The following is a 27,735-nucleotide window of genomic DNA, read 5'->3' as shown; positions in this document are numbered from 1 at the left end:
AAAACGCCTGCTGTTCATTTCTCAGTTTCTGCCAGGACAGGTTTCAAGTGTTCACATTCTAACTAGGAGGCTTGTTCAAGGTCTAGAGCTGGGCAGATGCTGCAGAGACCTGCACACCAGAGAAGTGTTTTTCCTGGGCTTTCTGGCGGTGTCTGTCTCAGCCTCTGGGGAGAGATGGCTGTGCTTGTGCCCACTTTGAAATCATTGTGAAGGCAGTCGATGCTGTGTTACCTGAGGTAGGTCATGTGGCTGAGGTCAGTTGAGGGATGGTGAAAATGTCTTTAGTCCTCGACGCTGTACCAGAAAAAGAGAAGTTAAAAAAAGAGGGGGAGGGAGAGGTCAAGGAGGCAGAAGCTGTTGGCCTTGAATTGCTGTGATTCCAGGAGGCCATCTGTCCACTGCCCTGTGTTGAAGTGAGTGCAGGATTGGATCGCTAACCATTTCCTCTGACCCTGGGGACTCCACTTTGCAGAGATGCGAGTGAGCAAATGGATATTATTAGACTTAGAGGAGGTTTTAAACCAAAAAAGATTTGTCGTGATTTGGCCCAGCTAGCACAGCAGCACCACGACAGTCTCTTGCTCGGCACCCCCATTCACCCCCACCCTCGTTAGGATGACAGAGTCCCCAGCAAAATGGGAGTAAAAAGATAAGCAAGGTTGTTGTGGATTGAGACAAGGGCAGGGAGGGCTCACTACCAATTATGGTTCTGGGCAAAATAGACTCCAGTACTCGACTTAGAGAGGAAAGTAGGAAAGTTTATTCTACAAGAGACAGAACAGAATAAAAGCAAAAACGGAGTAGGATGATGAGAAAATTACAACCAGCACTTTAAGATCTCCCTCCCCATCCCTCCTTTCTTCCCGGGCCCAGCTCACTGCTCCCGATATCTCTACCTCCTCCCCCGACAACGGCTCAGGGGGGCAGGGAGTGGGGGATGTGGTCAGTCTCTCACAGATGGGCTTTGCCGCTTCTGTCTTCTCAGATGAGGATGACTCCTGGCATTCTTCCCCTGCTCCAACACGGGGTTCCTCCCCTGGAACACAGTCCTTAATGAACTTCTCTGGTGTGGGTTGCTCCCAACAGCTGCAGCTTCTGCCTATACAGGGTCCCTCACACGGGACACAGTCCTTGGTGAATATCTCTGGAGTGGATTCTTCACCGCGGTTGCAGTTTCTGCAGTTACAGGGTCCCTCTCTTGGGACAAGGCCTCTTCTGGGCATAAGTTTAATGAGCTGCTTTGTCATGGGTTCTTCCCCACAGTTACAGCTGTGGATATTGAGTCCCTTCATCAGGGCACAGCCTGCTCTGGCCATAGTGATAAAGAATAAAATCACTGCCCCTGGCTCGGGGTCTGCAGTGAAGTGGTTGGGTCCCTCCCACAGGACACGGCCTCCTCCAGCCATAGTCACTGTCCCTGGCTCGGGGCCTTTAATGAAGTGAATCACTGTCCCTGGTCCGGGGCCAGCTTCAGCAGAATGAGTCTCTGCCCTGATATGGGGTCATTATCAAAATGAGTCTCTACCACTGATGTGGGGTCTTTAAAGAAATGAAAATAAATCTCAGCTTCACCAGTTCTCTCCATAGAATGCAGGGGAGTCTCTGCTCCAGCACATCTCCTCCTCTTTAATCACTGACCTTGGAGCCCGCATGGTTGTTTCTCTCACTGTTCCTACTCCTTGCACCACCACCAGCCAGAAGAAAAAGAAGAGATGGAAGAAACAGGAAGAAGGAGGAAGAAGCCTCCTCTTCAGACTTCTACTTAAAAAGTGATCACGGAGGCATCTAATTGTCTCAGCCCCAGAAGTGGATCTGGCTCAGAGCTGGGGAGAGTTTTCAGCAATTACTTACAGGAGCCATCTTTAAGTCCCCTTCCCCCTTACCAGAAAAGGCTATCATGTCAAACCATGACAGTTTTCAACCTTGTTTTTGCAGCATGGTGTTGACATGGAGGTCTTTGTCTTATACTGCTTGCCGTTTCCTGCCTTCTCTGTCTCCGCTGCAGTACAGTGTGTAAAACCCACCCAAGCACTGCCCATCTAGTGACCACAGCAGCTCATTGTCATACCAAATGCTTTCTACGTATCTTACCTCACACTTGTTTTGCCTTAAGATACATCCCAGTCCTCCAAATGTTTCCCTCTGCCCATGCTCCAGCCAAGATCTACAGGAGAGCAGTGAGGGCAGCTGCTGCTGGCTCTCTAGGGCATGGGCCTTCTCAGAGAACTTGTAATCACAGCCTGAACGATGTCCTTCCAAAGATAAAGGGCCACAAACATGCCCACCTCTCATGGACACCTTGGCCAGAAGTGCCTGTCTCATTTGGCCTAACCCAGATGTTATCCTGCTACTGTCAAGGCTGTTACTCAAGCACAAAAATTGACACACGGGAGTTGATCTACAGCACAGGCCTTTGTTGGGGAGGCTGTCAGTCACGGCTTGGACAGGATGTATGATCTTTGGCCAACACAGCTGTGCTGACAAGAGGTCCTCAGTATAGACTTCTGCTAGTTATACCAGCAAAACTTTGTTTCTGCTAGCGTGGGGAAGGAGACACTTTCCTGCAAGCTCAGTGCTGCCAGTCTGAGCTCTGTCGATGGCGACCTCCCTCTACCCATGCTGTGGACACCAGTCCAACTGCTCTGTCAATCTCCTTGGTAAGACCTGGCCTAAGTGGGGACAGTTGTGAGGTTCCTGTTAGGAAACCAGGACTGTGCTTGTTTTTATTTTATTTGTTTTTTAAGAGTCTTTTGAATGCATTTTTTAAAATGTACGGCTTGTTCTCAAGAAGGCTTTGATCTTGTTAATCTTTTCATCTAAATATCAATCTGTTGTGTGAGAATGCTGGAACATGCTTTTATTGTGGCATGAGAGTTCTTTGAGTTTTGTTTTCTTTTTTTAATACTTTAGGTAATTTTCCTTCCCTGAGGCTTTCCCTCTGGCTTGATTGTACATGAAAGTTGACCACAGATGTGTCAGGTTCTGGAGTACCACTTTAGGCCGTGTCTTTGAATTTTCTTTGCAAGGATTTCCTGTTATCGAATTAAAACAAGTCTTTCTTTTTCCTCACATTAAGATAAAGAAAGCTTTTTTGAGTGAGCCTACACATTGTGAGCAGACATGAGCTCTCTCTGCCTGTGTCCTCTGGATGGGATGCACACCAACTTTAAACTCAAAACTCTTGTGGCTGCTGCAGCATGAGGCAGAGTCTGGACTAACTTACCTGCTCTCTTGTTACTAGTTTGAGCAACTGGTGAACTGCTGTGGTTGTAATCATTTGGTCAGTTCGAGGCATGGGCAATGTGGTTAAATCCATCTGCATTTGGCCATATAGACTCAATCTTCTCTCTTCTCCTCTACTTCTTACCATATGTTTAGACCTCAGGTTAAAGCTTTTGTAGTTGCAGCCATGCCTTCCTAAAATGTCGTTCTCCTCATGATAGTAACTGGTTCTGTGAAAAACTTTGTGTAAACAAATCAAGTAATGCCCTGTCTTATAACTTTATCCCAAGGGAAAGAGGAGGAGAGGTCAGTTGGCAGCCCCAGAAAATCTAAACTACCTCCTTTACGTGCCTTCAAAATACAACCTTTGCAGCAAGTCACTACTATTGAGTCAAATTAGGGCCTTTGCAGTTGTCAGACCCTTACTGAAGACAGCGGTATGACAAGATGTCCCTTTTGACTTTCCTCAGTGTAAACTAGAAATTGCTATACTTAATACTTTTTATAATCATGGTAACAGTTGATCACTTCAGCCAGGAAAGGAACCGATCCTTTTGCTTCTGTGTGTAACTGTGTGGATGAAGAGTTAGACCCATGACAATGGGCTGGAGAGAGTTGGCGCATGAAAGGAAACCACGTGGGAAATGTACTGCCAAAGCACAGGGCCTGCTTCAAACCACTTCTCCACCACAGGCATCCTCACTTAAGTACTGTGTGTGGCCCAGTTGCACACTCAGTGCTATGTGTGGAGGTCTTTCACAGGCTTTATGTTGACCTTGCAGAGGCTGAGATACTAGGCAGTACCTGAAAGTCTTTGAATGTTTGTTTTCTTGATATTATTGATCTGTTGCAGGTAACTGTGAACTTCTTGGTTTATGAAAATGTAATTGGTTTATTTTACTGCTTCTGTCTTTTGCCTAGGTCCTGAGGGAGACTAATAAATTGGCTGAAATGGAAGAGCCACCTTTGCTACCAGGAGAAACCATTAAAGACATGGGTATGTGAAGATGAAATCCCTTATTGTCTGATGACCAGATAGATTATCTGTGGTCCAAAATATCTTGGTGGTCAATCACCAACAACATCAAATGAGGTTGTTTCATTAATCAAGTTGTTGTGCATCACGAGCCAAGATAACTGCATGTCTCCTCTTAGCATGTAGCAAATACCAGGCAATTCAACATATCTTGGCCTGAGTGATGAGGTAGGTTGTACAGCTTTGCAGTTGCTGCCTTCCGAGAGGACACAGATTGACTATTTTGAGTTGTGCAGCTTCTGCAGACACAGCACAATTGTGTGTCGAATGTGTCACAGATTACAGGAGAGGCTACAGTGTTATTGCAGAGAACTGGCTGTGAGAGGGGGATGGGGCTTTTTTCTTTTTTTTTTTTTAATAAGACTTTGACATGCATCAGGTTTCTGATGTACTCCACTCTGAAAGTCTGAGTAAGCCTCTTGATTCATTTTCTGTGAAAGATTTTGCATTCACTACTTTTACCATGTTGTCTTCCTCTTAAAATGATATGGAAGAGTGCAACTTCAGTCCTAAGAATAAAAAAAAACCCCAAACCAAAAGTGAAAATACCTCACCAAAACCTCACACCCAACAATAACAAAAAAACCCCAAACCCACCTCCGTGCTCAATCCTTTACCTCCCTTCCTAAGGATCCTGAGCTTGTACTCCAACCATGCACTGCAGTCTGACTCGCTCCACAGGCACGGTTAGCTCTGACAGCAAGGGTTCCCAGGGAATGGTTTAAGAGATCAGAGTTACCAGTGTTTTGTATTTTGACAAATGATATGATGAGCCACGTAAGTCAGCAAGACTAGGTGGCTTTTGGAGTAGTCCAGAGAGCAGCTGCCTGATCCAGCAAAAAGTTAAAGGTAGCAAAGGAACTCATTCATCAGCAGTAAATACTTCCTGTCAAAATTGTCAAGAAGGGCAAATGGAATTATCTTTGTATTTTACAGGGAAGGGAAGAAAATGTATTTCAGCCAGCTCAATAATCTAGGGTAAGATTAGCTCTATCACAGACAAGAATTCCATAAACAGAGGAATTAGTAAGTCCTGGTTTTCAGTATCTTTCTCACATGTGGATTCTCATATCCAGCAAAGACTGAGCTGATTAGACTTTCCCTTGGGAGTAGCACTAGTACCATCTCTTTTATACCTGGCATCCATTCTCATAGTGAAGCGTTTTAATGTCTTGGAGATCCCTATGTATCAGATAGAGACTGCTGAAATCATACAGCTGTGGTGAGGTTAAGGTCAGACAAGCCATGTGAGTAGGTACTTGTGCACATGTGCAATGTAATCAAGGGAAATCGTTTCCTTAGGAAGCCAAGCTAATAAGATGCAAATGTGAAAGGTGATGTGGCTCCAAGCTGGCAAGGCCAATGTTTGAGATCGTGCCTGAGATTCTATACCTTGAAAAACATTGTTCTAGCACCTTTCCTCTTTACCCAGAGATCCTGTTCCTTTTCAGATGGAAATGCACACTCCTCTTCTTAGTAGCTTTTGGTTTATTTTTTAAAAAACATTTCAAAATTACATTTTGAATAATGAGAACTCCTGGAAAAACCAGGCAGGCTGCCCTCACCCTTACTATGCTTCATGAGCCTGCTTTCAAACCTCTGTCAAACTGGTCTTTGAAAAGAGGTGATTAATAATTGGCCAATAATGAAACACTTGGTTTAATTAGAACTGGCTAGAAGCATTTTGTGTTTAATTGTCCTTTGAACAAACACATGTAAATTGAAATGAATAAACAAATAATGAAATTACCAGTGTGGATATGCACATCTATTTTATGTTTGTAACCAGAAATTCTGTGCTACATATTTTGCTCTGAATTAGTCACTTCTGATATTGTAAGGATACTTCTCCATATCTCAAGAGTCAGTGAAGACTAGGCAGAAGCAGAGCTGAGGTGTGGATGATTTAATTATATGAGTTGTCAGTGCCTTGGAGTAAGGCAATCTTCCTCCCTCCCTCCCTCTCTCCAGCCTAATTCTCATGGGATAAAGGTAGCAAAAATGCAGGTCCCCCTCATCAGTAGCCTCACATCTCATGTGTGTGGTGGCTGTCAGCTGTCTGGGAGACCAGCTGCCCTACTTGCTTCACAGAGCCCTTGCAAAATGGATCCCGTGGTGTTTGGAGGCCTGGGATTATTAAGGTGATCTGGGGAGTTCTTTTTGTGGATCTGCTAACTCTGGTCAGTGAGTCTCTTTCTGAAAGAATCTCAGTGTGTTTGAGGGGTGTCATTAACATAACGTAAACCATTGCCAAGGCACAGCCAGCCAACTGCTTCAGGGGCAGAAGATGTGATGGGTCACTGCTGGGAACGACTTAAATGTTGACATTTTTAATTGATGGAAAACAGCAGGGCAGTTGGGAGGTGTTTGCTGTGAAAAACCAGCAGCACCTCTTGCCTTTAGCTGGAATAAGTGAGAAACATTTGAGGCCTTTTAAGAAGGGGACTGTTTTGAGTCACCATCACTCAGGCTCAAAAATAATTGAATTGTTGCAGAGTAACTTGATCGCTAACTTCAGTCTTAAAATCCCTGGCAGCTGGGTGCCATACAGATTCATGGCTGCTATACAGATTCATGGCTGCTATACAGATTTGTGGCTGCTGGTAATTCCTGTAGCTTTGCTGTCTTTTAGCATGAGGGCCTTCATCGTAGGGCTGGCTCTGCGTGCAGCTATGCTGAAGGACCCAAGCATGCTAAAAGCCACATGTAGGAGAATTGCCTTCTCCTGCCCTTGGTGCCACAAATGAGCTTACAGACCATCCTTAGCTTTTAATGCAGGTTGTTGTCAGCTTAAAATATATGTATTCAGGCAGGAATTGTCATCTCTTCTTGTGCTCAGCTTCTGGCAGTGCTTTGCTTGGGAAGAGTGAACAATTTGCAGCCAAACAGTGTCTTTTTCACAAGGGTAGCAGTTCTTTGCAAATGTAGGATTCTAGGTGGTAGTACTTGCCTGGAGTTCAGTTTGTACCCAAACTCCTACCTTCTCCACAGAAATGAAACTTGCATGTTAGCTCTAGGCTGGAACCCCAGATTGTGATTGTTTTCATGTCATGATCTGAAAAGTAGAGCCCCGAATGTTGTTGCTGTCATAATTTTGCTGACATAATTTTACTCCCATACATTAACAACTTTCTTTTTTTCTTCTTTATTTAAGCTAAGGATGTTACTTACATCTGCCCCTTCACTGGAGCAATCAGAGGAACCCTTACTGTTACCAATTATAGGCTGTATTTTAAAAGCATGGAACGGGTAAGCATTTGAAACCATCTGCTTTTGTTGGCTACTCAATCTCTAGACCTGGGTGTTCTTTGGGAGTAATTCTATGTGAGTCATAGCTATACGTTTGGGAATATAGACCTAAGAGAGCAGAAGCTGGGGATTTTCCCCCCTCCCCTTTTTAAACTCACAAATTTCAACTGTCTACAGGACCCTCCTTTTGTCCTAGATGCATCTTTAGGTGTAATTAACAGAGTGGAGAAAATTGGAGGCGCTTCCAGTCGTGGTGAGAATTCATATGGGCTGGAGATTGTGTGCAAGGTAAACTTTTATCTGTGTTTTACAATAGGGGAAGGGGAACATCTGTTTTAAAAGGTTTTCTCTGTAGTAGCATAGCAAGTTCTGCAAACTGTTCCAGTCAGTATGACTTCACATGCTTCAAAAAACATCTGATTTTAAAAGTAATCTCCAGGATTCTCCAGCTCGCCTCATTCAGGATGAGCTCTGAACCTTTATTCTGAACTTTTGTGCTAAGTAATGTCTTTTTTTCATAGTGGAAGCATAGGCCTGCATCCCACTAAGACAGTTCTTGGGGTTGCCTGCCAGGCTATTCCAGGGAGACCCCAGTCACTGTGGAATACAGGATGTCTCACTCACTTTCATTTCAAGAGCAAGAAAGACGCGTGTTTTCCCCTAAATTGTTAGCTCGTGTCTCCTGCTGCTGTGCTTTGTGGTGAGGGACTGGCAAGCGGCATTCAGTCCTCCTCAAGGCTGTTCTTGCATTTCTTTCAAGGCAGTACATATTCCACATGTGCCTCTCAAGAGCCCTTGGAATCAGTGGAAATTCAAACGTCAATAAAAATTGACAACTCACGTCTACTTAGTACAGACCCACAAAGGAGATGAAGCCATCATTTCCAGTCCTAAATCCATACCCCTGCTCAGCTTCCCTCAGCTTCCCTCAGTGGCCATGTGGGGAGAGACATTCTGAACCTTGGAGGTCTTGGGTACTTAGAGCTCTGGTCAGAGCCTTCTCAAGGCTGAAAGGATGCCACTTGCTGGATAATGGCAGATGGAGGAATGAAAATGAGTCTCAATCTGGTCACTACTGGGATTTTGAGGCACCAGGAAGCTAAGCAGGGTCCCAAGCTGCAGGTCTGCTGAGTGAAGAGCAGTTGGTACCATCAGCTCCCTGCCCAGCTAACTGAAGGGTGCTTGTGTTGGCAAGCTGATTTGTTCCCCGTGTTGATCTGGATTCCTAGTCCTCAGCCATTTTACCTAAATGCAAACTTGCACCCATGGTCAGGTTTGGAGTGAACTGTAGCTTTCTTGGCCTTATACAACATATATATATATATATATCTGTGTGTGTGTGTGTCAACCTGCTTGGTCCAAGATGTGCAGAGCAGTGTAGTGTAATAACAGAGTAGTCCAGATGCAACTTATACATCCTGAAATGTTCTCTGTCAATTACCTGATCTCAGCTTTGTGAGAAGGCTAATAAGTCTGCAGCTCTTTACCTCGTTCTCTGACTTGCTGCACCATCTTCTCATGCATGAACTTGATAGCTCATTTCTTGCTGGTGGCTTTTGAACTGTTTACTACAAGTGTTGGAGTTGTAGGCTTGGCTAGAAAATCTTGGCATCTTAAAGATGCTTTATTTAGTTTCTGAATCTGATTTTGTAGATGAGTAAGGAAAGGAGGTCCTGGGTTACCACTCTTTGTGGAAACTGCTGCAGCACAAAGTGGAGGAGTTCTCAGTTTCAAGACACCCTCTTGAGTGCCCTGAGAGATGGAAGCTTTAGAGGGAGGTGGCATTGGTTGCTTTGCACCAAGGTGGCTGGACAGGCACCCTCCATGCAGCAGCTCTATGGAGGCACTTTGTGAGGCAGTTCCTTCCAGCTGTCTGGCACAGCTCAGCGTGAGAGCCCAATGAGAGCAGGGAAGTGTATCTCACAAAGCCCTGCCCATCAGAGGTGGCTGCTCCTTGAGCAGGGTGCACCCCAGACATTGAACAAGCAGAGAGCTTCATGAGGAGGCAGGGTGCTGCCATCAGGCCTACCAAGCCCAGAGTCACACTACAACAGTGTTCACAGTGTGATACTAAACCAGTACTAGAAAGTGTGACCCTATTTTGAATGCTGGCTTTTGGATTTTCTGTGGATTTTGAAGTGGTTCAGAGACCTGCCCTTTGATTCCCCTCCTTTTTCCCCAGGACATCCGAAGCCTGCGGTTTGCTCATAAGCCCGAAGGCAGAACGAGACGATCCATATTTGAGAACCTGATGAAATATGCTTTCCCAGTTTCAAACAATCTGGTAAGTATTTTACTTTCAATTTTTACCAAAAGACACAGAGTGTCAGTAAGCTGGTTTGTTCAGCCCCACCTACTTGGTACAATGTTTACATAGGGTGCATTTTGCTGAAGGAGGAGAAATACTGGTGTTTAAGGCTTTGGTAGAATTAATTCCCCAGGAGTTTAGATTGTAGAAAACAGGGAAAATACTATCCTGGGGCTGGAATTCTCCATGCATGGAGAATAACTTACTGAGACATCCTCCTAACAGAAGGAAATGATTCAAAGCACAGTGAGCATTACACATCAGAGCTTTACAGGTAATGGTGACTGCACTGCTCCAAATCTGGAATGCAGATCCTCTGCTCTGTCATGTTATGACACTGCAATTGTTGCTTCAAATCCTGGTTGAAAGGATCAAGTTCTTAATATGTAAGAGAGTTCTTGCTTGAGTAGTCTTTTCTTTCTCTCTTTTAATAATGAGCTTCTTTTGTTCATGAAGTACTAGGTAATAGACAAGCAGGATCAGGGGTATAGAGGAAAGTACATTGTTGTGCTAATTACCTGCTACAGAGAGTGCCTTAATCTTTTTCACAAAGCCCTAGAAGACAAGCAGTACAGCAGCAGAAAAGGAACGAGTCATGAGTTACTATTTGAGATATCAAACATCCTGAAAATAGGCTCTGAGTGGGCTCTTAATGGTCATTTTTCTTTCTTTCTTTCAGCCACTTTTTGCATTTGAGTACAAAGAGGTTTTCCCAGAAAATGGATGGAAGGTGTATGACCCCACTTGGGAGTACAGAAGACAGGTGGGTATTGTGTCACGTCCTTCCTCATCTTCTTTCCTCTTCAAATGAGACTCTATGCAATTACAGGCCCTGTGGAACAGAGAAGGGTCCTCCTGACAAGTGTAGTGCAGGCTGCGTTAGGACATTGTTCTCTACACTGCAGTGACTGGTGGCAGCAATACAGCTTTAGAGACAGTAGCATCCACTGGTAGAAATTACTCAGGCTGCAGAGAGCTGATTTCAGACTTTGGTAGAAAAAACCTGTTTCTCTGGCTTAGTTATCAGCCAGTGGTGGCGAGGATCAGAGGATGTGTTTGGCAGGTACAGGCATCCCACTGTTGACTATCACACCTTAGTGTTTGCTTGTATCATAGAATCATAGAATGGTAGGGTTGGAACGGACCTTTAGAGATCTAGTCCAACCCCCCTGCAGAAGCAGGGTCACCTAGATCAGATTGCACAGGAACATGTCCAGGTGGGTCTTGAAGACCTCCAAGGAAGGAGACTCCACAACCCCTCTGGGCAGCCTGTGCCAGGGCTCCCTCACCTCAACAGTGAAATAGTTTTTTCTTATGTTTCAGTTTTGATTCTTTCCATTTCTTCCTGTCTCAAACAGGAACATAGAAGGAAAAATAATAAATGTAGAATGCCTTAATTTACTTGGGGAATCAGCACAAGGATCAGCCTAGAGAGTGTTGTGATTAACCATAACTTAGAACAGACAGTTGTAATGTGTCCAGAGTGGACTGGTCAAAGGTATTAATGATTATGAAGTGTCAGGCTGTCAATTAGGAACACTATGGTAAAAATTCCAGTGCTCCTGCTTTGGAGAAAAGATGGGAGAATTTTGTATTTTGTAAGGAAATCACTCTTGTCATAACATTGTCAAGTAGAGGAAACAGCACCATTTGTTGACACAATTGCCCTGGACACGGTAAACTTCTGTCTCATCCAGATCTGACAGGGTAAAACCAGTTTTCTTTTGGAAAATAATAAGAAATTTTAAACCATGGAATTTGAAGATTTATTTGGGGTTTTCCCATAAAATAAATAACAATCAGACCACTGTCCTAAGCCTAGTGGTTCATCTGATTCCTCACATCCAAAACCAAAGGGAAAGATTCCTTTTTCTGGGCATGTCTTCTAAACTGGTTATCTAGGCCTGTCATTAACAGATGGGGAGAGAGCACTGGACTGTTGGGGGTGATTTGTTCCCTGCTAAAATAGCTGCCTGAGATAGATGGCTGGCTTCTAGGCTGCTAATGGAAAGCAAGATGTATCTTAGTTCCCCTGTCTTCATAGCAAAAACCTGCATGTTCTGCAATGAGATACCACAATCTAAAATCTTGTAGAGACAGGCTCTGGTCATTTGTAATCACTGACACGCGTATCTAAGGTTGACTTTGACTAATAAGAGCAGATAATGCAGTGATTATTGCAGCATTTGGGCTTTATGTCTTTCTTGGTAGTTATTTTAAGGAAAGATGTCTTTAGAAAGAAGGATCTGCAGCCCAAACTGGATGGGCAAGATGCTTCTTTATACCACTGAGGACTTTGGAGGAAAGACTAAGGAATTACCTGTGCTATCAAAATAGCCTCCACTGAAAAGCACGGCATTCACTTAGCCAAGCTTCAGTTAGAACAAGTGAAGTACAAAAGATACTCTTAGAATTCCTGGAGAGTAGGAAGGGTCATCCTGAGGATTTGGAGGGAAATTATTTCTAATTTCTTAATTCTGCCACGTCTGTTTTTAGAGTAGAAGCTTTTCTGTCCATGTTAGCTGTGATGTTGTGATTGACTGGACCTTACATTCAGCAGGAGTTTGATTTACATGGTGAAAGGATACATACATTTCCATGCATGTCAACTGCAGCTCTTTATGGCCTTTCTTTAGAGAAAACAAGACTCTGGGCCAGGGATGTCTTTGGTTTTGGTCACGTGAGGCATCAGTGTGTGTACAGCATGTCACAACTGGGACAGTGCTGCAATGTGTACTTCTTTTGTTATGACCTTCTTTTGTATCGTTCTTAAGCAGACAGGAAAAGCTTAGCCTGACTGCTTTTATGTCAAGAAAGCAAACTAACATTTGGAGTTGAACCCCCAGGTCATTTGCTTACACTGTTTACTGTGAAGATGAATCCAAACCAGGATTTTTTTTCAGCCATGGCCTATCTGAGTTTTACCCATGGTGGGCCACAGTCATTCCCATTCCAGATCACCCAATCCATCTGTTCTGGTAGCTTATCTCCAGGATTGACCAACACCAGCTGCTGGAGAAGAGGCAAACTACACTGCTGTAGATGTTTATGTTGTGGTCTGGCCAGGAGGAGCATTTCACCCCTTTCTTTAGATTGATTTAGGTCCTGCAGCACGAAGGAAGCTTTATGTCCCCTCCAAAACTTTTAGGTATTTCGGTCTGTTTATTTAATTTCAGCATTTATAACTATGGATGTTCAATTTATCTGTGTGAATGTCTTAGCCTTTTTTCTTAATCCAACCAGGTTCTGTTAAAGCCATAACAAATACTACAGTAAATCAGGATTATGTCCTGAAATGGCAGCAGGGATTCGTTAACAGTGAAACAAAACTGGCAGCATCAGATTGGATAATGGGATTACCTGTCTCTGGCTGTATGAATTGTGATCAGAAATAGAAAAGCAGGACATGTGCACTATCTGCAGGACCTTTTGGAATTGGTTTAAGAGCTATTAGAAAAGAGCTGGCCTAGGGCATAATCAGCCCAGCAACACGGCTGGGCCTTAACTTGGATATCTCAGGCCAGGCCAGTCGTTTCCCCATGGGAGCAGGGACACGGGGAGGGGGAGTAGAGCAAAAGTAGAAGCCAACTACCAGGCATCCAGGAAAGACTTCTAGAGCAGGATCCAGTGTAGGATCTATGTCTACGCTAGTAGACATGGTGAGCTTGCATGTGGTATGATTTATTAGAGTTCTCTTCAGCTTAATGTTAGTGTGTTGATATGACAGAGATTGTAGCAATTAGGAAAGACAGTCAGTAAACCCCTGACTTCTCTGTTAGCATTCTTGGGAAAGATGGAAATATGTAACATATTAAAAATATGTGATTGTGTAAAACTATGGGGAGTAATAAACAACCTGTAGAGAACAAAAGGAACTCAGAGAGGCTTGGGATTTAGTTGGTAAATGGAAGCACATGTGGCAAATGAAACCTAAAACTGAAATTGCTCCCTGATTTTTATTACACACAGGCTGGCAGAGTATGAAACAGAATTGCAAAGTGAGTAACACTCAGTTGAAACTGAAAGGCCTTGAGATGCCTTTGGACTAACTGAAGGCTTTCATTTTCCTTAACAAGGTGGGGAGCATTTGGAAAATGTTACAAGGGGCTGTGAAGCTGGAAATGTGTGATATTTCCCTACAGAAGCCATGCTTGTCTAATTCTGTACTCTGGTCATGTGTACCAGGGAGGCACAGTATAGGGCTGTGGTTGCTGCTTTCAGAAAAAAACTTTTAGAAATTACTAATTCTGACCTGTTTAGAGGCTAAAAGAAGTGTCCAGCCTTAGTATACAAGCTGGGTGGGAAATGGAGAGCATGAGAACACTATCGTACAGAGGATGGTTCGCTGTAACTTAGGGGAGTAAAATGAGAATTGAACTGTTAAATGTCCCATGGTTTAACTGAGCTTCTGCTTATGATGGGTATGTCAGTACTGCAAAACAGATCACAGCTCCCAGAGGCTAAGGGGACCCAACCTGGGCTGAGTACGCAGCAGAGGGACCAGCTTGGCTCTGGCATCTGTATCCTGTATCTGTGTAGGAATGCAGCTGAGCTCATGTAATGTGCTCATTGCTCAAACTGAGTTTGAGAGAGGCACTGCTGGTGTGTACCTCAGGACCTTCCTGCCTTGTCTGCTGCAGCTCAGGGTGTACCTGTGTGGCTAAGCTCAGAATTGGTCTGCTGGATCCCATAGAGAGATGTAACAGCATGTAATTCCAAAAAGGAAGTTATTTCCTGTCAGTGACAGAACCATCCCTCTTTTCCGTGTGTTTGAGCATCCTTAGCTGTGCTCAGAGACACTCTGCCAGCAAGGTGTGTGCAGGTTCAAAGTATAAAGCAGTTCTTTACTGGCTAACACACAGAAAAGATAGCAGAGATTTAACCAGCTACTAGGCTGAGCATTAGTACTGAGCTCCTCAGAGAAGGCAGCTGAAGGGCCTGCCCTGGCCAGACAGGCAATAAGGATCAGCATCTGCACTTCCCTCAGCTGGGTGGTTGTTGCTGTCTTCCACCAGTAATGCCAGCACTGGTGCACAAGTGACCCAGCTTGTGGCCCAGTGACTGCCTACTGGACTCACAGCTTTCCCTTTTGGGTTTTATACTGTTTCATGAAGTTGTTTTCCCTTGAAATCTTGATTTACCAGCAATCCCAGTCTCAAGTCTGAAGAGACTGAAGTCTCTGGTTTTACCTCTGTGGATTTTCACACAACTCTTTCACAGCACTTGGCAGTGCCTGTGGTCTGAGCCATGTGCAGTGGGGCCACACCAGAGCTGGGAGGCTCTGCAGAGGTGGTTGTGCCCTTGTGGCGTAGAGAAGGGGGAGGGCTGCACGGCCAGCTTGCCTGTGGCTGACCCTGGGCACGGTTCAGGGGCTGATGCAAGCCAAGGATGACCAGTTTGGACAAACTACCCTGTTTTGAGGACAAATTGGTTCCATTAATGTGGATTGAGTTGCACTGTGCCAGCTGGTCTCAATGGGAACAGTCATGGGCATGTCTAATTTATGACAATATCTTGTCTTTCTTTTGGGGCTTGTCATGGGTTTTCCTGATCAGGGCTGTTGCAGAGGAAAGATTTCATTCAAATTCATCAGGGTGGCAGCTGAAAGACTGAGAGCTTTGGAGGTGTTGGCTGTGGACTGAGCAGTGTGCGCTGGAGCTGTTTTGCCCAGCACTGTGAAGAAGGTGCTTTACAGTGCCAGTGACTGCCTCATCTTCTCAGTGAGCTGCAGGGTAGAAGGACATGGAGCTTTTCTTCCATGTGACTGCTTGTCAGCCCCCATTTTCCTTGCCCAGATAGTGCTGACAGTGTAGTTTTAACTCAGATTCAAGGAAGGTGAAATCTCTTAAGTGCTTTAGAGATTTGAGATACTCATGATCCTGGCAGCTCTGCTGGTTGCTTGTAGTGACGTTTCCTTCCCAGGGAGGGCCGCAGGACCAAGGCAGGGTGTGGCTGGTATTTGACAAAGGGTCTGTCCTCCCCTGGTGTTTCCAGCCACCTGTTTGGACAGTGTGATTTGGGGCTTGGACAGGGACCCGGCTGCAGCCTGTGTGGGCAGACAGAGTTCCCACAGCTCCTCTGATTCAGCTTAGATGTGTCATTTATTTCCTGTGGGAGCCACAGCAGAGGCAATCAGTGTCCCACCACCCTCCTGAAAATGAAGTACTGTTTGTTAGAACAGAAGCATGTATTGTTTTAAGAGCTGATATTCCTCAAAACCAGACTCTGTGCTTAACAGTCTAGCCCTGTTCACTGTAGGAGATGTGTCTTTCCCACAGAGCTGCTTTGTGTTGGTGCTCAGCCCTACTGCAGCATGTGCCTGTTCAAAAGTCTGCTTGCAGGCAGGCCGTGGCAGTCACACTGTTTTGATCTGTTAACTCCCAGTGTTGGCCAAGCTAAGTCTTCAGGTTGTCAGGATCATCCTCACTGTGCTTTGGGTGTTACCTGGAGGTTGTCACCTGGGAAGCTCTGGCATTTCTTCCTCGTCAGGGCACACTGATTTCCATGATGTATGTGTGTGTGGGGGTGTGTGTATTCCCTGACCTTCCAGCCTGTCAGACTACTGAGACTAACAGGGGAGCTGCACGTCACTGTCCAGACCACATGCAGCCAGAGACATACAGGGGATTGGGGCACAGCTGTGCTACAAACACTGATCAGGGCCCAAGACAGATTGGTGTGTTTTTTTCTGGGGGGGAAGGGGTTTACTGCCTGTTCTCCTTTCTGTCTTCCCTTCCATCCTACCTGGTAACTCCACTTTCCATCCCCAGTTTCCACCCACCATGTTTGAGCTCACTGCTGAGAGAAGAGTGAGGACTGTTGGTCACCCATTCCATCCCGCTCCTGGCTCTGCTGTGAGCACCATGATGAGACCAGGAGGTGTGTTAAAGATGCTCTCAGGGGCTCAGCTGTGTCACCACCTCTGTAGCTTCCATAATTCCTTTGCCATAGGTGAGGCAGCCTGCCTGCAGTCTTCTAGTTTTCCTGTTCTTCAGTGACCTGAGCAAAGCATTTGCCTCTCTGAGACAAGGCTTGAAATGCAAGTTACCAAGATAGTGCAGTCCCAGGCTCAAGCCCTAAATATCCTTCATTAACAGAAGTTGCCTTGAATTTCAGATCTGGGGATTCGGCTGTGCTGAGGTCTCAGAGCAACTCATTTGCTAACCTGCTGTGTTTCCTCTTCAGGGAATTCCCAATGAAAGCTGGAGGCTGACCAAGATTAACGAGCGCTATGAGCTCTGTGATACCTACCCTGCCATTCTAGCTGTGCCTGTAAACATTCCTGATGAAGAACTAAAGAGAGTAGCATCTTTCAGATCCAGAGGACGCATACCAGTGAGTGTGACAAAAGCAGCTGCTTTGGTGTGGTTTTGTTACATACCTTTGGGCCATAAATAATACCAAGATCAGGCTGAGTGGATTCCAGGGAGCAAATAAATGGTCGATGGATAATAAAAGTGTCAGCAACATGTTTGAGGAGTTAGAAAGCAACATGATCTGTTGGAACTACTGTTGTAAGAGAAATGTAGACTAAACCAGAACGAGAAGATAAGATAACTTGGCACAACCCAGACCCAGCCTCAGTTCAGTGCCTGGGAAACGCACAGCAGCCCTATTTGGTTGCTTACAACTGTCTGACCCCTCTGACTTTCAGGGCAGAGGAATACTTAGTGATAGTCTCAGTGAAAATGCTTATTAAATGAAATTTAGACAAAACACATCATTGTGATGATTATTTAAGCAGTAGCTGGAAATACACTGCTTTGTCAGGCCTGTGAGAAATGAAATCTGCTCCTAAAGTGCTTAACTTGTACATGGTGTGATGTAGAGTGTGACATAGCCCAGTGGCTGCAGTGAGAAAGTGTTTGTGACTCACACAGCAGCGAGAAGTCAGCCTGCATCATATTTAAAAGTCAGACTTAAACCTACTCAGTCACCTGTTATTTGTCCAAACTGGGGGAATGCCATCAGAATGAATAAGGACAGAAGAGTTCTTTCTTTCCTTCAGCCATGATTTAATAGGGTCCAGCCTTCTGGAACCTGCTGACCAGTGTATTAACACAGCAGGGTCCCAGAGCAAACCTGCACAGGTGCAACACTTCACTGGTTTAATGAATCCAATTTTTCCTTCATTTCCTTCTCATTTGTTGTTGAAGGTTTTGTCATGGATTCACCCAGAAAGCCAAGCGACCATCACTCGCTGTAGCCAGCCCATGGTGGGAGTGAGCGGCAAGCGGAGCAAGGAGGATGAGAAGTACCTTCAGGCCATCATGGATTCTAATGCTCAGTCCCATAAAATCTTCATCTTTGATGCAAGGCCTAGTGTGAATGCAGTAGCCAATAAGGTCAGGTGCTTTTTTTCCTCTGTCTAAACACTACGAATGTGGTAATTTAGGTGGTAGTAGTAGTAGTGATCTAGGTAGTAGTAGTAATGATCTAGGTGAACCTGCTTTAACAAGGGGAGTTGGACTAGTTATCTCTAAAGGTCCCTTCCAACCCCTACCATTCTGTGATTCTGTAATTTGGAGCACATTTCCCACCACCATTTCCAATTGTTCCTGAGGATCACAAAGGGGTTTCCACTCTGAAGGGAATCGTATGCAATGATCTGATTTTCTAGACTGACTTTTATACCTGCACTGGCATCTGTAAGGTATCAGTGTGACTACTAAAGGTCCATTTGAGTTCATCTGCAATGGAAAATAAAGTTTGAAAGAAAAAAATTGACATCAAAGTAGTACTGAGGATCCCAGCAGCAGGATCTTGTGTATCACTGATTTTCACTGCACCTGGTCAAAAGTGCTTCCTCTGACAGCACCAGAACTCTGTCCCTGGTAACCCTGATGGGAGCAGGGGATGCTCAGCACTTCTGAAAATCAAGCATCATCATCTTAAATTGTAAAATGCAATGTGGGGTTCTTTTAATGTTTAGGAAAATTGCTGTGTTCTTTCTGCTGTTACAAAGTCACAGAATGGTGTGGGTTGGAGGGCACCTTTAAAGGCCATCTAGTCCCACCCCCCTGCAATGGGCAGGGAATCTTCATCAGGTTGCTCAGAGCCCCATCCAACCTGACCTGGAATATTTCCAGGGATGGGGCATCTGCCATCTCTCTGGGCAACCTGTGCCAGTTTCTCCTAACTCTCATTGCAAGAAATTTCTTCGTCATGCCTAGTCTGAATCGACTCTCTTTTAGTTGAAAACCATCACCCCTTGTCCAATTGCTACAGGGCCTGCTGAAAAGTTTATGTGTCTCTATCTTTCCTGTAGGCCTCTTTAGGTACTAGAAGGCTGCTCTAAGGTCTCCTTGGAGCCTTCTCTTCTGCAGGCTGAACAACCCCAACTTCCTCAGCCTGTCTCACAGCAGAGACGCTCCAGCCCTCTGATAATATCTGTGGCCTCCTCTGGGCCCACACTCACAGGTCCGTGTCTTTCCTGTACTGAGCACCCCAGAGCTGGACAAAGCACTGCAGGTGGGGTCTCAGCAGAGCAGAGGGGCAGAATCCCCTCCCTTGCCCTGCTGCCCATGCTGATTTGGATGCAGCCCAGGGTACATTTTTCTTTCTGGGCTTTGAGTGCACATTGTTGTCTCATGTCCAGCTTTTCACCTACCAGTACCCCCAAGTCCTTCTCCCCAGGGCTGTTCTCAGTCCCTTCATTCCCTCACCTGGATTGATACCAGGGGCTGCCCCAACCCATGTGCAGGACTTTGCCCTCAGGCTTGTTGAACCTCATGAGGTTCATGTGGGCTCACTTCTCGAGCTGGTGCAGGTGCCTCTGGATGGCATCTCGTTCCCCAGGTGTGTCAACTGCACCACTCAGCTTGGTGTCATCTGCAGACCTGCTGAGGCTGCTCTTGATCCCACTGTCTATGTCATTGATGAGGATATTAACCTCTCCTGGTCCCAATATAGTTTATAGACACCACTTGTCCTCAGTCTCCATCCAGAGACTGAGCTGTTGACTACTACTCTCTGGATGCAATCATCCAGTCAATTCCTCAGTCAGTGAATATTCCACCCATCAAATCTATATCCCCCACATTTAGAGAGAAGGATATTGTGGAGGACTATGTCAAAGGCCTTAGAGAACTCCAGATAGATGACATAAGTAGCTCTTCCCTTGTCCACTGATGTAGTCACTCCAGTATAGAAGGTCACTAAGCTGGTCAGGCAGGACTTGCCCTTGGTGAAGCCGTGCTGGCTGTCCCAAGTCACCTTTGCTGTCCTCTGTGTGCCTTAACTCAGCTTCTAGGAGGATGTGTTCCATGATCTTCCCAGGCTCAGAGGTGAGCTGACAGATCAGTAGTGCCCAGGGTCCTCCTTGCTACCCTTTTTAAAGTCATGTCTCATGTCATGGTAAAACTGCTTTGTTGGACTAAAGCTAATTCTTTTTTCCTCTCTTAAAAACAAGTCTGTCTTTCCCACTGCTTAGGGAAGTCAGTCAGTGTGGGGGATAACGGCATGGTACATTCGTAAATGACAGAATAGTGAATCCACTGAGCTAGCAGCTTGAATGGGGATAAATGATAATTACAGAGAAGAAGAAGGCTTGTAATGTGATGTTCTTGGGTAATAATTACAGCATTCACTCGCTGTTGCAGGAGAGGGACACAAAGTGTGTGCATGTACACGTTTGTGCCCATTTGTCAGATAAGCCCCATGTTTTCTGGCTGCTTCAGACAGCACAGCCGTGGCGATGTCACCTGATGTTCGCTTAAGACCAGTGACCGGGGTAAGCTGTAAAAGATGGGTTTGCTTCATGGTCTGTATGTGGATGTTGTTCAGGCCAAAGGAGGGGGCTACGAGAGCGAGGACGCCTACCAGAACGCAGAGTTAGTGTTCCTGGACATTCACAACATTCACGTTATGAGGGAGTCGCTGCGAAAACTGAAGGAGATTGTGTATCCCAACATTGAGGAGACTCACTGGCTGTCCAATTTAGAGTCAACTCACTGGCTAGAGCATATCAAGGTAAGCACATCTGCAGGCAGGACTAACCACACGCCTGTACTGCTCTGGTCCCTGGCAGGTGTATCCGGAGCCAGCTCCAGTGCCGGGCTTTCAGTTCCTGAGGAACTTCAAACTTACAATTTGTTTTCTATTTATAAACAGCTAAACCCAGAGTTTCATGGAATGGGGAATTTGGAGGAGATGGGAAGAGAAACAAGAGAGGAGGGTGAAGTACTGAAAAAGGGTGTTTTAGCAGTGAAGTGTGTTCCTGGGTAACGTGTAGCTATGAAAGCCCTGGTTAGAGCACAGGAGACCCAGAGTTTCTGAGCTCTTGCCTCAGGGATCCTTAACATCCTGGTGTTACTGCCTGGTCCTGATCAGCATGTTGGGAGCTTGTGCCCTGTCAGAATGATTGACGCAAAATACTTCAGCTTCTACAGATGTTGGTTTATCAAATCAAGCTCTTTATCTCCTCAAAATGTCCACTGTGTATTGTGGACCTGCTAATGCAAACAGGGGTGAACCTCCTCCTGGGGCAGTTGCAAGGTGATGGCTGTTTTGTGCCTGTGTTCAGACACAGAATGCTCCTGAGTTTAAATCCTGACCTGTCTGGGGACTGAGCTAATGCAGGGGCTCTTCTGAAGGTGTGCCTGCAACACAGTTTGGATGTGGTGTCATCTTGCTGGAACAAAAAACATGTTTGCCAATTTGCTGTCCTACTCATAAAGTAGTTGGAACTGATTCACCCTTCTCCAGGCAGACAGAGCCTCTGGTTTCTCCTGTGCTATCACTAGCAGTTTTTCATGTGCAGTTTCTGTTCCAAAGAGATTTTGCACCTTGTTTTTAATGTGCTTGTCCTAGCTCATTCTCGCTGGAGCGCTTCGGATCGCTGACAAGGTGGAGTCGGGGAAGACCTCTGTGGTTGTGCACTGCAGCGACGGCTGGGACCGGACAGCCCAGCTCACCTCTCTCTCTCTGCTCATGTTAGATGGCTACTACCGAACTATCAGGGGCTTTGAAGTGCTGGTGGAGAAGGAGTGGCTGAGCTTCGGCCACAGATTTCAGCTGGTGAGTCACTAGCCCTTGGAAGGCACTGAACAGAAAGTTATTGTCCACTTTGAAGGATTTCAACAGAGTTTAGTCTTTACTGTGAGGAGTCTCCCAGCTGAACTCGCAGAAGAAAGGTGAATGCTGCTGCTATTGTTTTCTGCTGGTAATTCCAGTCATATCTTAACCTCCTTACAGACAATATTGGCTAGATACAAGGAGCAGGTGGCATTACCTCTCTCAGATGCCTGATATGTGACGTTCCCATGCTTAGGCTTAAACTAACAGTGTGCTCTGGGTTCAGAGTAGGCATTTCTGCCGGGAGTTGGCAGAGAGCACTGGGGTATTTTTCTCTTTCTTTCCAGTTAAGTCTGTTTTCTGAGACTGCTTGGACACTATAATCTAACAAATGCCTTGGTATGGAGCAGGCCCCATGGGGAATTTGGTTATGGCATTCACCCCACATTTTCTTCCGGCACATTTGATTTTTTGGGGAGGCCTTTAATTGTTTAGGTAAAAGAGACTGGTGGAGGTGTCCCTGGGGCTGGCAGAGAGGCAGCTTTGTGGACTGCCAACAGCAGTTGGCTATGGGACACATTCCTATGCCACCTGATCTAGGTGAACCTGCTTCTGCAGGGGGGGCTGGACTAGATCTCTAAAGGTCCCTTCCAACCCCTACCATTCTATGATTCTATGAATCACTGCAGTATCCTTTCAGTCTTTGTTCTGCTGGTGCTTGCTCGTAGCTGTTCTCTAGTAGTTTCATTCTGGCAAGGGCTATAGAACAGGTTTGTTTACAGCATGTGTGATGGTGGGTTTTGTAGTCACATGCTCTGAGGGAGGTGGAGAAACTGAGGCACTAAGGAACTGAGGTTCTGCTGCAGCAAAGCTGTTATCTGCTGTTTAAAGGATGAGTATTTTGGTTTCCTTGTCTATACAAAGATAATGATGTTGAATATGCCCCTGTACTCAGTGCTGGTGGGGCTGCACCTCCAGTGCTTCAGTTTGGGCCCCTTATTACAAGAGGGAAACTGAGGTGCTGGAGTGTGTCCAGAGATGAGCAACAAAGCTAGTGAAGGCTTGGAGCACCAGTCTGTTAAGGAGCAACTGAGCGAACTTGGGGGTGTTCAGTCTGGAGAAGAGGAGGCTGAGGGAAGACATGATCCCTCTCTACAACTCCCTGAAAGGAGGCTGTAGTGAGGTGAGAGTTGGTCTCTTTTCCAAAGTAATGAGTGACAGGACAAGGGGAATGGGCTGAAATTGTGCCAGAGGAGGTTTAGATTGGTGATTAGTAAGAACTTTTTCACTGAGAGGGTTGTTAGACACTGGCACAAGCTGCCCAGGGAGATGTTGGAGTCTCCATCCCTGGAGATACTTAAAAGCCATGTAGGTGAGGTGCTGAGGGACATGGTTTAGTGATGGGCTTGGCAGTGTGAGCTTAGTGGTTGGACTTGATTGTCTTAAAGGTCGTTTCCAACCAAAACAATTCTGTGATTTGCTCTGGTGACAGGAGAACGGCATCACTGAAGCAGGGACCACTGCGACGTATCCACGCTCTGCCTTTCTGCCACTTGGGGCCCCTGGGCCATATAGAACACAAAGGGGCTCTGCTAGGTATAAGGAGCTGGGCCTCACAGGCCTCAGGCACACAGGGTGGTCAGGGCTGGAGGCCTCCCTGGTGCTGCCTCACCAGCTGTGCCCAGGCACCGCAGGGCTGTGCTCACCCAATCCCAATCCCACACAGCCAGCACGGCAGCTGCAGCTGAAGCAAAAACCAGTCCCTTTCTCTCCCTTCTGAACTTTAGCTATTAACTGAAATCAGTGCCAGCATAGCATCTGGAGCTTCTGCTCAAACAACTCTTGTTTTAATTTAGCATGAAAACAGCCCCTAAAGAAATTTCACTTCAAAGAGAAAGGGTGTAGCTGTCCTTTACTCCTTTGCCCACTGATAGGGACAAAGCAGAGTTGAGGCTCATTTGCACCTTGTTAAGCTGCTGGTAAAGGGTTGAGTGACTGAGAGCAGACCCCAGCAGTTTCCTGTGAAGCCCTGTTTGACTCTTGCTCTTTGTTCTGCTCTGTTTCAGAGGGTTGGACATGGAGATAAGAACCATGCAGATGCTGATCGCTCTCCAGTCTTCCTCCAGTTCATCGACTGTGTCTGGCAAATGACAAGACAGGTAAGTTGTTCTGAACACTGTGTTCCCAGTGCCAGAGGATCAAGATGTGATACATTGTCTGGCCACAGGAATGGCCAAAGCTGACCTGCACACAGGCTGTCCTTCTTGGCCTTCTGCTCTGGCAACAAGATTCCTGGGAGTCTCTTCAGCAAAGAGCCTGAACACACAAGTGCACAGGAAGGCCACGATGTCAGCTTGCATCAGCTCAGCCAGTTAGTGGGTGCTGCTATAATAAATGTGAGCTGACGAGAAGCAGCCTGCCTTGCCCTGAAAGGGACACCAGCTGCCTCACCCCTGCCACGGGCAGGAACAGCCACCCCAGCTCTTCAGGAGCCCATGTGCCTCAGAAGCCTAAGTAACTTGAGCTGGTAACTCAAGTCTCCAGCATGGTGGGTGCAGATGGATCCCTGTTGCCTCTGCTCAAGTAGAGCCCGTGATCAAACCTGCATCAAGATGTGTGTTTGCTCCATTTTAACTCTTCTGAAGGCAAACATACTGCTCCCAATTCATACATGATGTCCAGGGGAGCTCCTCACTTTGGACCAGACATGGCAGAGTTTGGGAGGTTCTTCCCCAGGTATGTGGTCTCTGGAAGGTTTTTTGTGTCTGCTGTGACACCAGATGTGTCACATGGCACATGTCAGCTGTGGGCAGGCAGTCCACTGAAAAAACTGGGCTACTCATGGATTCAAACAGGTGAAATGGAAAAGAAGAATGCCACTTCCTATGAAGCTGTACCCTATCCAAGCAGAGAAAGAGGGAGTCACTTTCATCATGGCCTCCTTGGATTGCTCCTTCCAGTATGAATCTTGCAGTCTTGGCAGCCTGGAGAGAAAAGGGTGGTTGTGAGGGAGGAAGGCCTCCTGCTCTGCTCTCCACCACCCAAGCACACCTTTGCAGGGCACTGCATGTATTCTCACAGGCCCTTGTGGAGCTTCAGTTCTCCCTGCCTTGGGTCTGAATGTGTCCATTTCTCTTTATGCATTATTTCACAGGTGCTTCTCTGGCTCTTGCTCTGGTGTGAGGGGCAGGCAGAGCACAGCATGCTTGAACTTGAAGCAGCACTGAGTGTGTATAAACACAGTGGTCAGACCCTTCAGACCTCTGGCTTGTGCTCAAAATTCCTCTCTGCATGTGTAAAGCAGCTTTCCAAGAGATAAAGTCTGTCTTCTGGAAGGAGCAGATCTGATCCTGAATAATCATCCAGGCAGGGAACAGGGACAAACCCTGGTTTAGAAATCAAGAAGAGGGGCCGTCACCAAGAGCACAAAGTGGGAGAATGTTCACTGGAAATTCCTGTTCTAAAATCCCACCCTAATGTGTTGGTTCTGTCTGAAGTTTCCTACAGCATTTGAGTTCAACGAGTATTTCCTGATAACCATCCTGGATCACTTGTATAGCTGTTTGTTTGGGACCTTCCTGTGCAGCAGTGAGCAGCAGAGAGTGAAGGAGGTAAGATGGCTTCTGTTCAAGGGGAAGGCCTGATACCGGGATTGCTTTAGCTGGCCTGATGTTGCTAGAGAGGCTGTTTCAGCCCTAAAAGAAAGCAGTAATGCAAGTCTGGCCAATGCCAAGCCTCTTGCTCCCAGCTGGGACGTGAGGTGTTTTCTTCTTTGTGCAGTGCTGCCTGTTGGAGACTTGACCTTTCAGAGCAATCCCATTTCCCTCTGGCCAGTCCCACTGCTTTCAGCATGGCTTTCAGCTGCTCACTGCTGGCTGACGAGCTCCTCGTGTCTCCCACGTAGCTGGAAGTGCAGTTTTTCTTTCAACTTCATTTTCATGTAACCTTCTCTGTAGAAACTGGTACCTTTTAGTCATAGAATCACAGAATGAATGGTAGGGGTTGGAAGGGACCTTTAGAGATCATCTAGTCCAACCCCCCTGCAGGAGCAGGTCAACCTAGATCAGGTCACACAGGAACATGTCCAGGTGGGTCTTGAAGACCTCCAAGCAGGGAGACTCCACACCCTCCCTGGGCAGCCTGTGCTAGGGCTCCCTCACCTCAACAGTGAAAGTTTTTTCTTGTGTTTGTATGGAACTTTTTGCGCTACAGCTTCATCCCATTACCCCTTGTCCTGTTGCTAGATATAACAGAAAAAACAGATGTACCAACCTCCCTTTTCCTCGAAGTGCTCCCTTAAGGTTGCCTTAACTCCCAAGTATGTGTTGTCATTCTGCACACACAGGTTACAGCAAGTGACTGGGAGTCTCATCATTGGCTGTTCTTGCTGGGCTTGTGTTTTTGTGGGAGGACAGAGCTGCTGGTGTGAGGAAAGACGTGTCTCTGCGTCCTGCCCCAGCCAGCTCTGACCTGCAGCCTGGTTGGGGTTGGTTTGGTGAGGGGGGAGCATATACATGTGCCCCTTCAGAGCTGCTCTGGAATGAGAGACACTCATTCTGTCTCCCCTCCATAAAGGTGTTTTGTCACCAGCAGGTCGCAGCCCCAGGTGGCAGAGGTACCCTGAAGACAGCGCTGTGTGGATCTGTGTGATTGTATCTGATAGCATAGCAGTTAAAAAAGAAATACAAATGACTGTAATACAAAAATCATAGTGTTGTAATGCAGTGGAATCGGGGTCCCTCTGTCTCTGCAGTCCACAGGGACTGAATCTCTAATTCCCAGGGAAGAAACCCCACGTGCTGTTCGTGTCTGAGCTTTGGCTTGTTTTTTCTAAGGCCTCAGCCTAGTGAAGTGCTTAATGTAGAAAGCTCTTCAACACTGCTTTTACTGGGACTATTCTCAGGCCGAATTATTCCACTAGATCAGGGCTTAAGTCAAATGTTTTCTGCTTTTTTTCCTTTGCAATGAAATACTGCAGTGAGCCCTCTGGGAGCACTTTACAGGGCTCAAGTTCACCCAAGGCACTGAGAGTTCCCAGGCCCGTGTGCCTGTGCCAGGCCACGTCTGCTCTGGGGAGTGAGAGGGGACGTTCCTGTGTCTCTGCCTGCATCCCCGTGCTTTGGTTTCAACAGACACAGCAAAAGAGGGGCTTGGGGTGGGAGTTCTTAAGCTTCAAAAGCACCCCAGGCCTGTGTTCCTGACAGAAACGTGCACGTGGTGTTACTGGGTATATAAATGCTGGGATTCAGCTGGGAAATGAAGCCTCCTCCACCCCTTTCCCTTACAGAGCCTTCCGAAAAAGACCGTGTCGCTCTGGTCTTACATCAACAGCCAGCTGGAGGAGTTCAGCAACCCCCTGTACGTGAGCTACTCCAACCACGTGCTGTATCCCGTGGCCAGCATGCGGCACCTCGAGCTCTGGGTCGGCTACTACATCCGCTGGAACCCGCGCATGAAGCCGCAGGTACGGCCTCTCCTGCTCACTGCCCTCTGCTGGCACCGCTCCCGCAGCTTCGAGTTACACCTCTGAACTCCCACTGCTTACATCTGGAAGCCAAAGGCTCGACTGAGGCGGGAGAGCAGCCCCTGCAGCTGTCTGAGGCAGGTGCTTCAGGGCTGTGTTTAGATCCCTGGCCAGAAGACCTTGCTGCTGCTTTGGGTGCCCGAGGCAGCGGGGCTGACTGCAGCCCTCTTGTGCTCTGGAGCCCCAGCAGCAGGACAGGGGCTCACTCAGGGCTGCACCTGAGACACGCTGTCCCAGCATGGCCCAGAATGCCAACAGGAAGGGACACAGTTTCCTGGATTGCCCCAGTGTGCAGCTGCTGGTAACAGAACTCTGCAAATCTGGGGCATTAGATACAGGAACCCAACAAATACTTTGCAGTGCAACTGTTCAACGGTCAGA

The 27,735-nt window shown here is 46.6% G+C and overlaps 1 protein-coding gene across 1 annotated transcript in view; it reads left to right on the top strand.

Moving 5' to 3' along the window:
* The window catches only part of MTMR2 (myotubularin related protein 2), a 68,012-nt gene that overhangs the window by 37,744 nt on the left and 2,533 nt on the right, over window positions 1-27,735 (top strand). The window contains exons 3-14 of the mRNA XM_061991583.1: window positions 4,144-4,219; window positions 7,413-7,507; window positions 7,685-7,795; window positions 9,690-9,791; window positions 10,495-10,578; window positions 17,001-17,150; window positions 17,972-18,160; window positions 20,601-20,786; window positions 21,627-21,833; window positions 23,897-23,989; window positions 25,328-25,441; window positions 27,118-27,294. Of these exons, the coding sequence (XP_061847567.1) occupies window positions 4,144-4,219; window positions 7,413-7,507; window positions 7,685-7,795; window positions 9,690-9,791; window positions 10,495-10,578; window positions 17,001-17,150; window positions 17,972-18,160; window positions 20,601-20,786; window positions 21,627-21,833; window positions 23,897-23,989; window positions 25,328-25,441; window positions 27,118-27,294 (1,584 nt within the window). The remainder of the gene's footprint in view (window positions 1-4,143; window positions 4,220-7,412; window positions 7,508-7,684; window positions 7,796-9,689; window positions 9,792-10,494; window positions 10,579-17,000; window positions 17,151-17,971; window positions 18,161-20,600; window positions 20,787-21,626; window positions 21,834-23,896; window positions 23,990-25,327; window positions 25,442-27,117; window positions 27,295-27,735) is intronic.

This window comes from Colius striatus, chromosome 1 (assembly GCF_028858725.1).
Source record: "Colius striatus isolate bColStr4 chromosome 1, bColStr4.1.hap1, whole genome shotgun sequence".
Lineage (NCBI taxonomy): Eukaryota > Metazoa > Chordata > Aves > Coliiformes > Coliidae > Colius > Colius striatus.
This window is presented reverse-complemented; position numbering and strand designations above follow the sequence as displayed.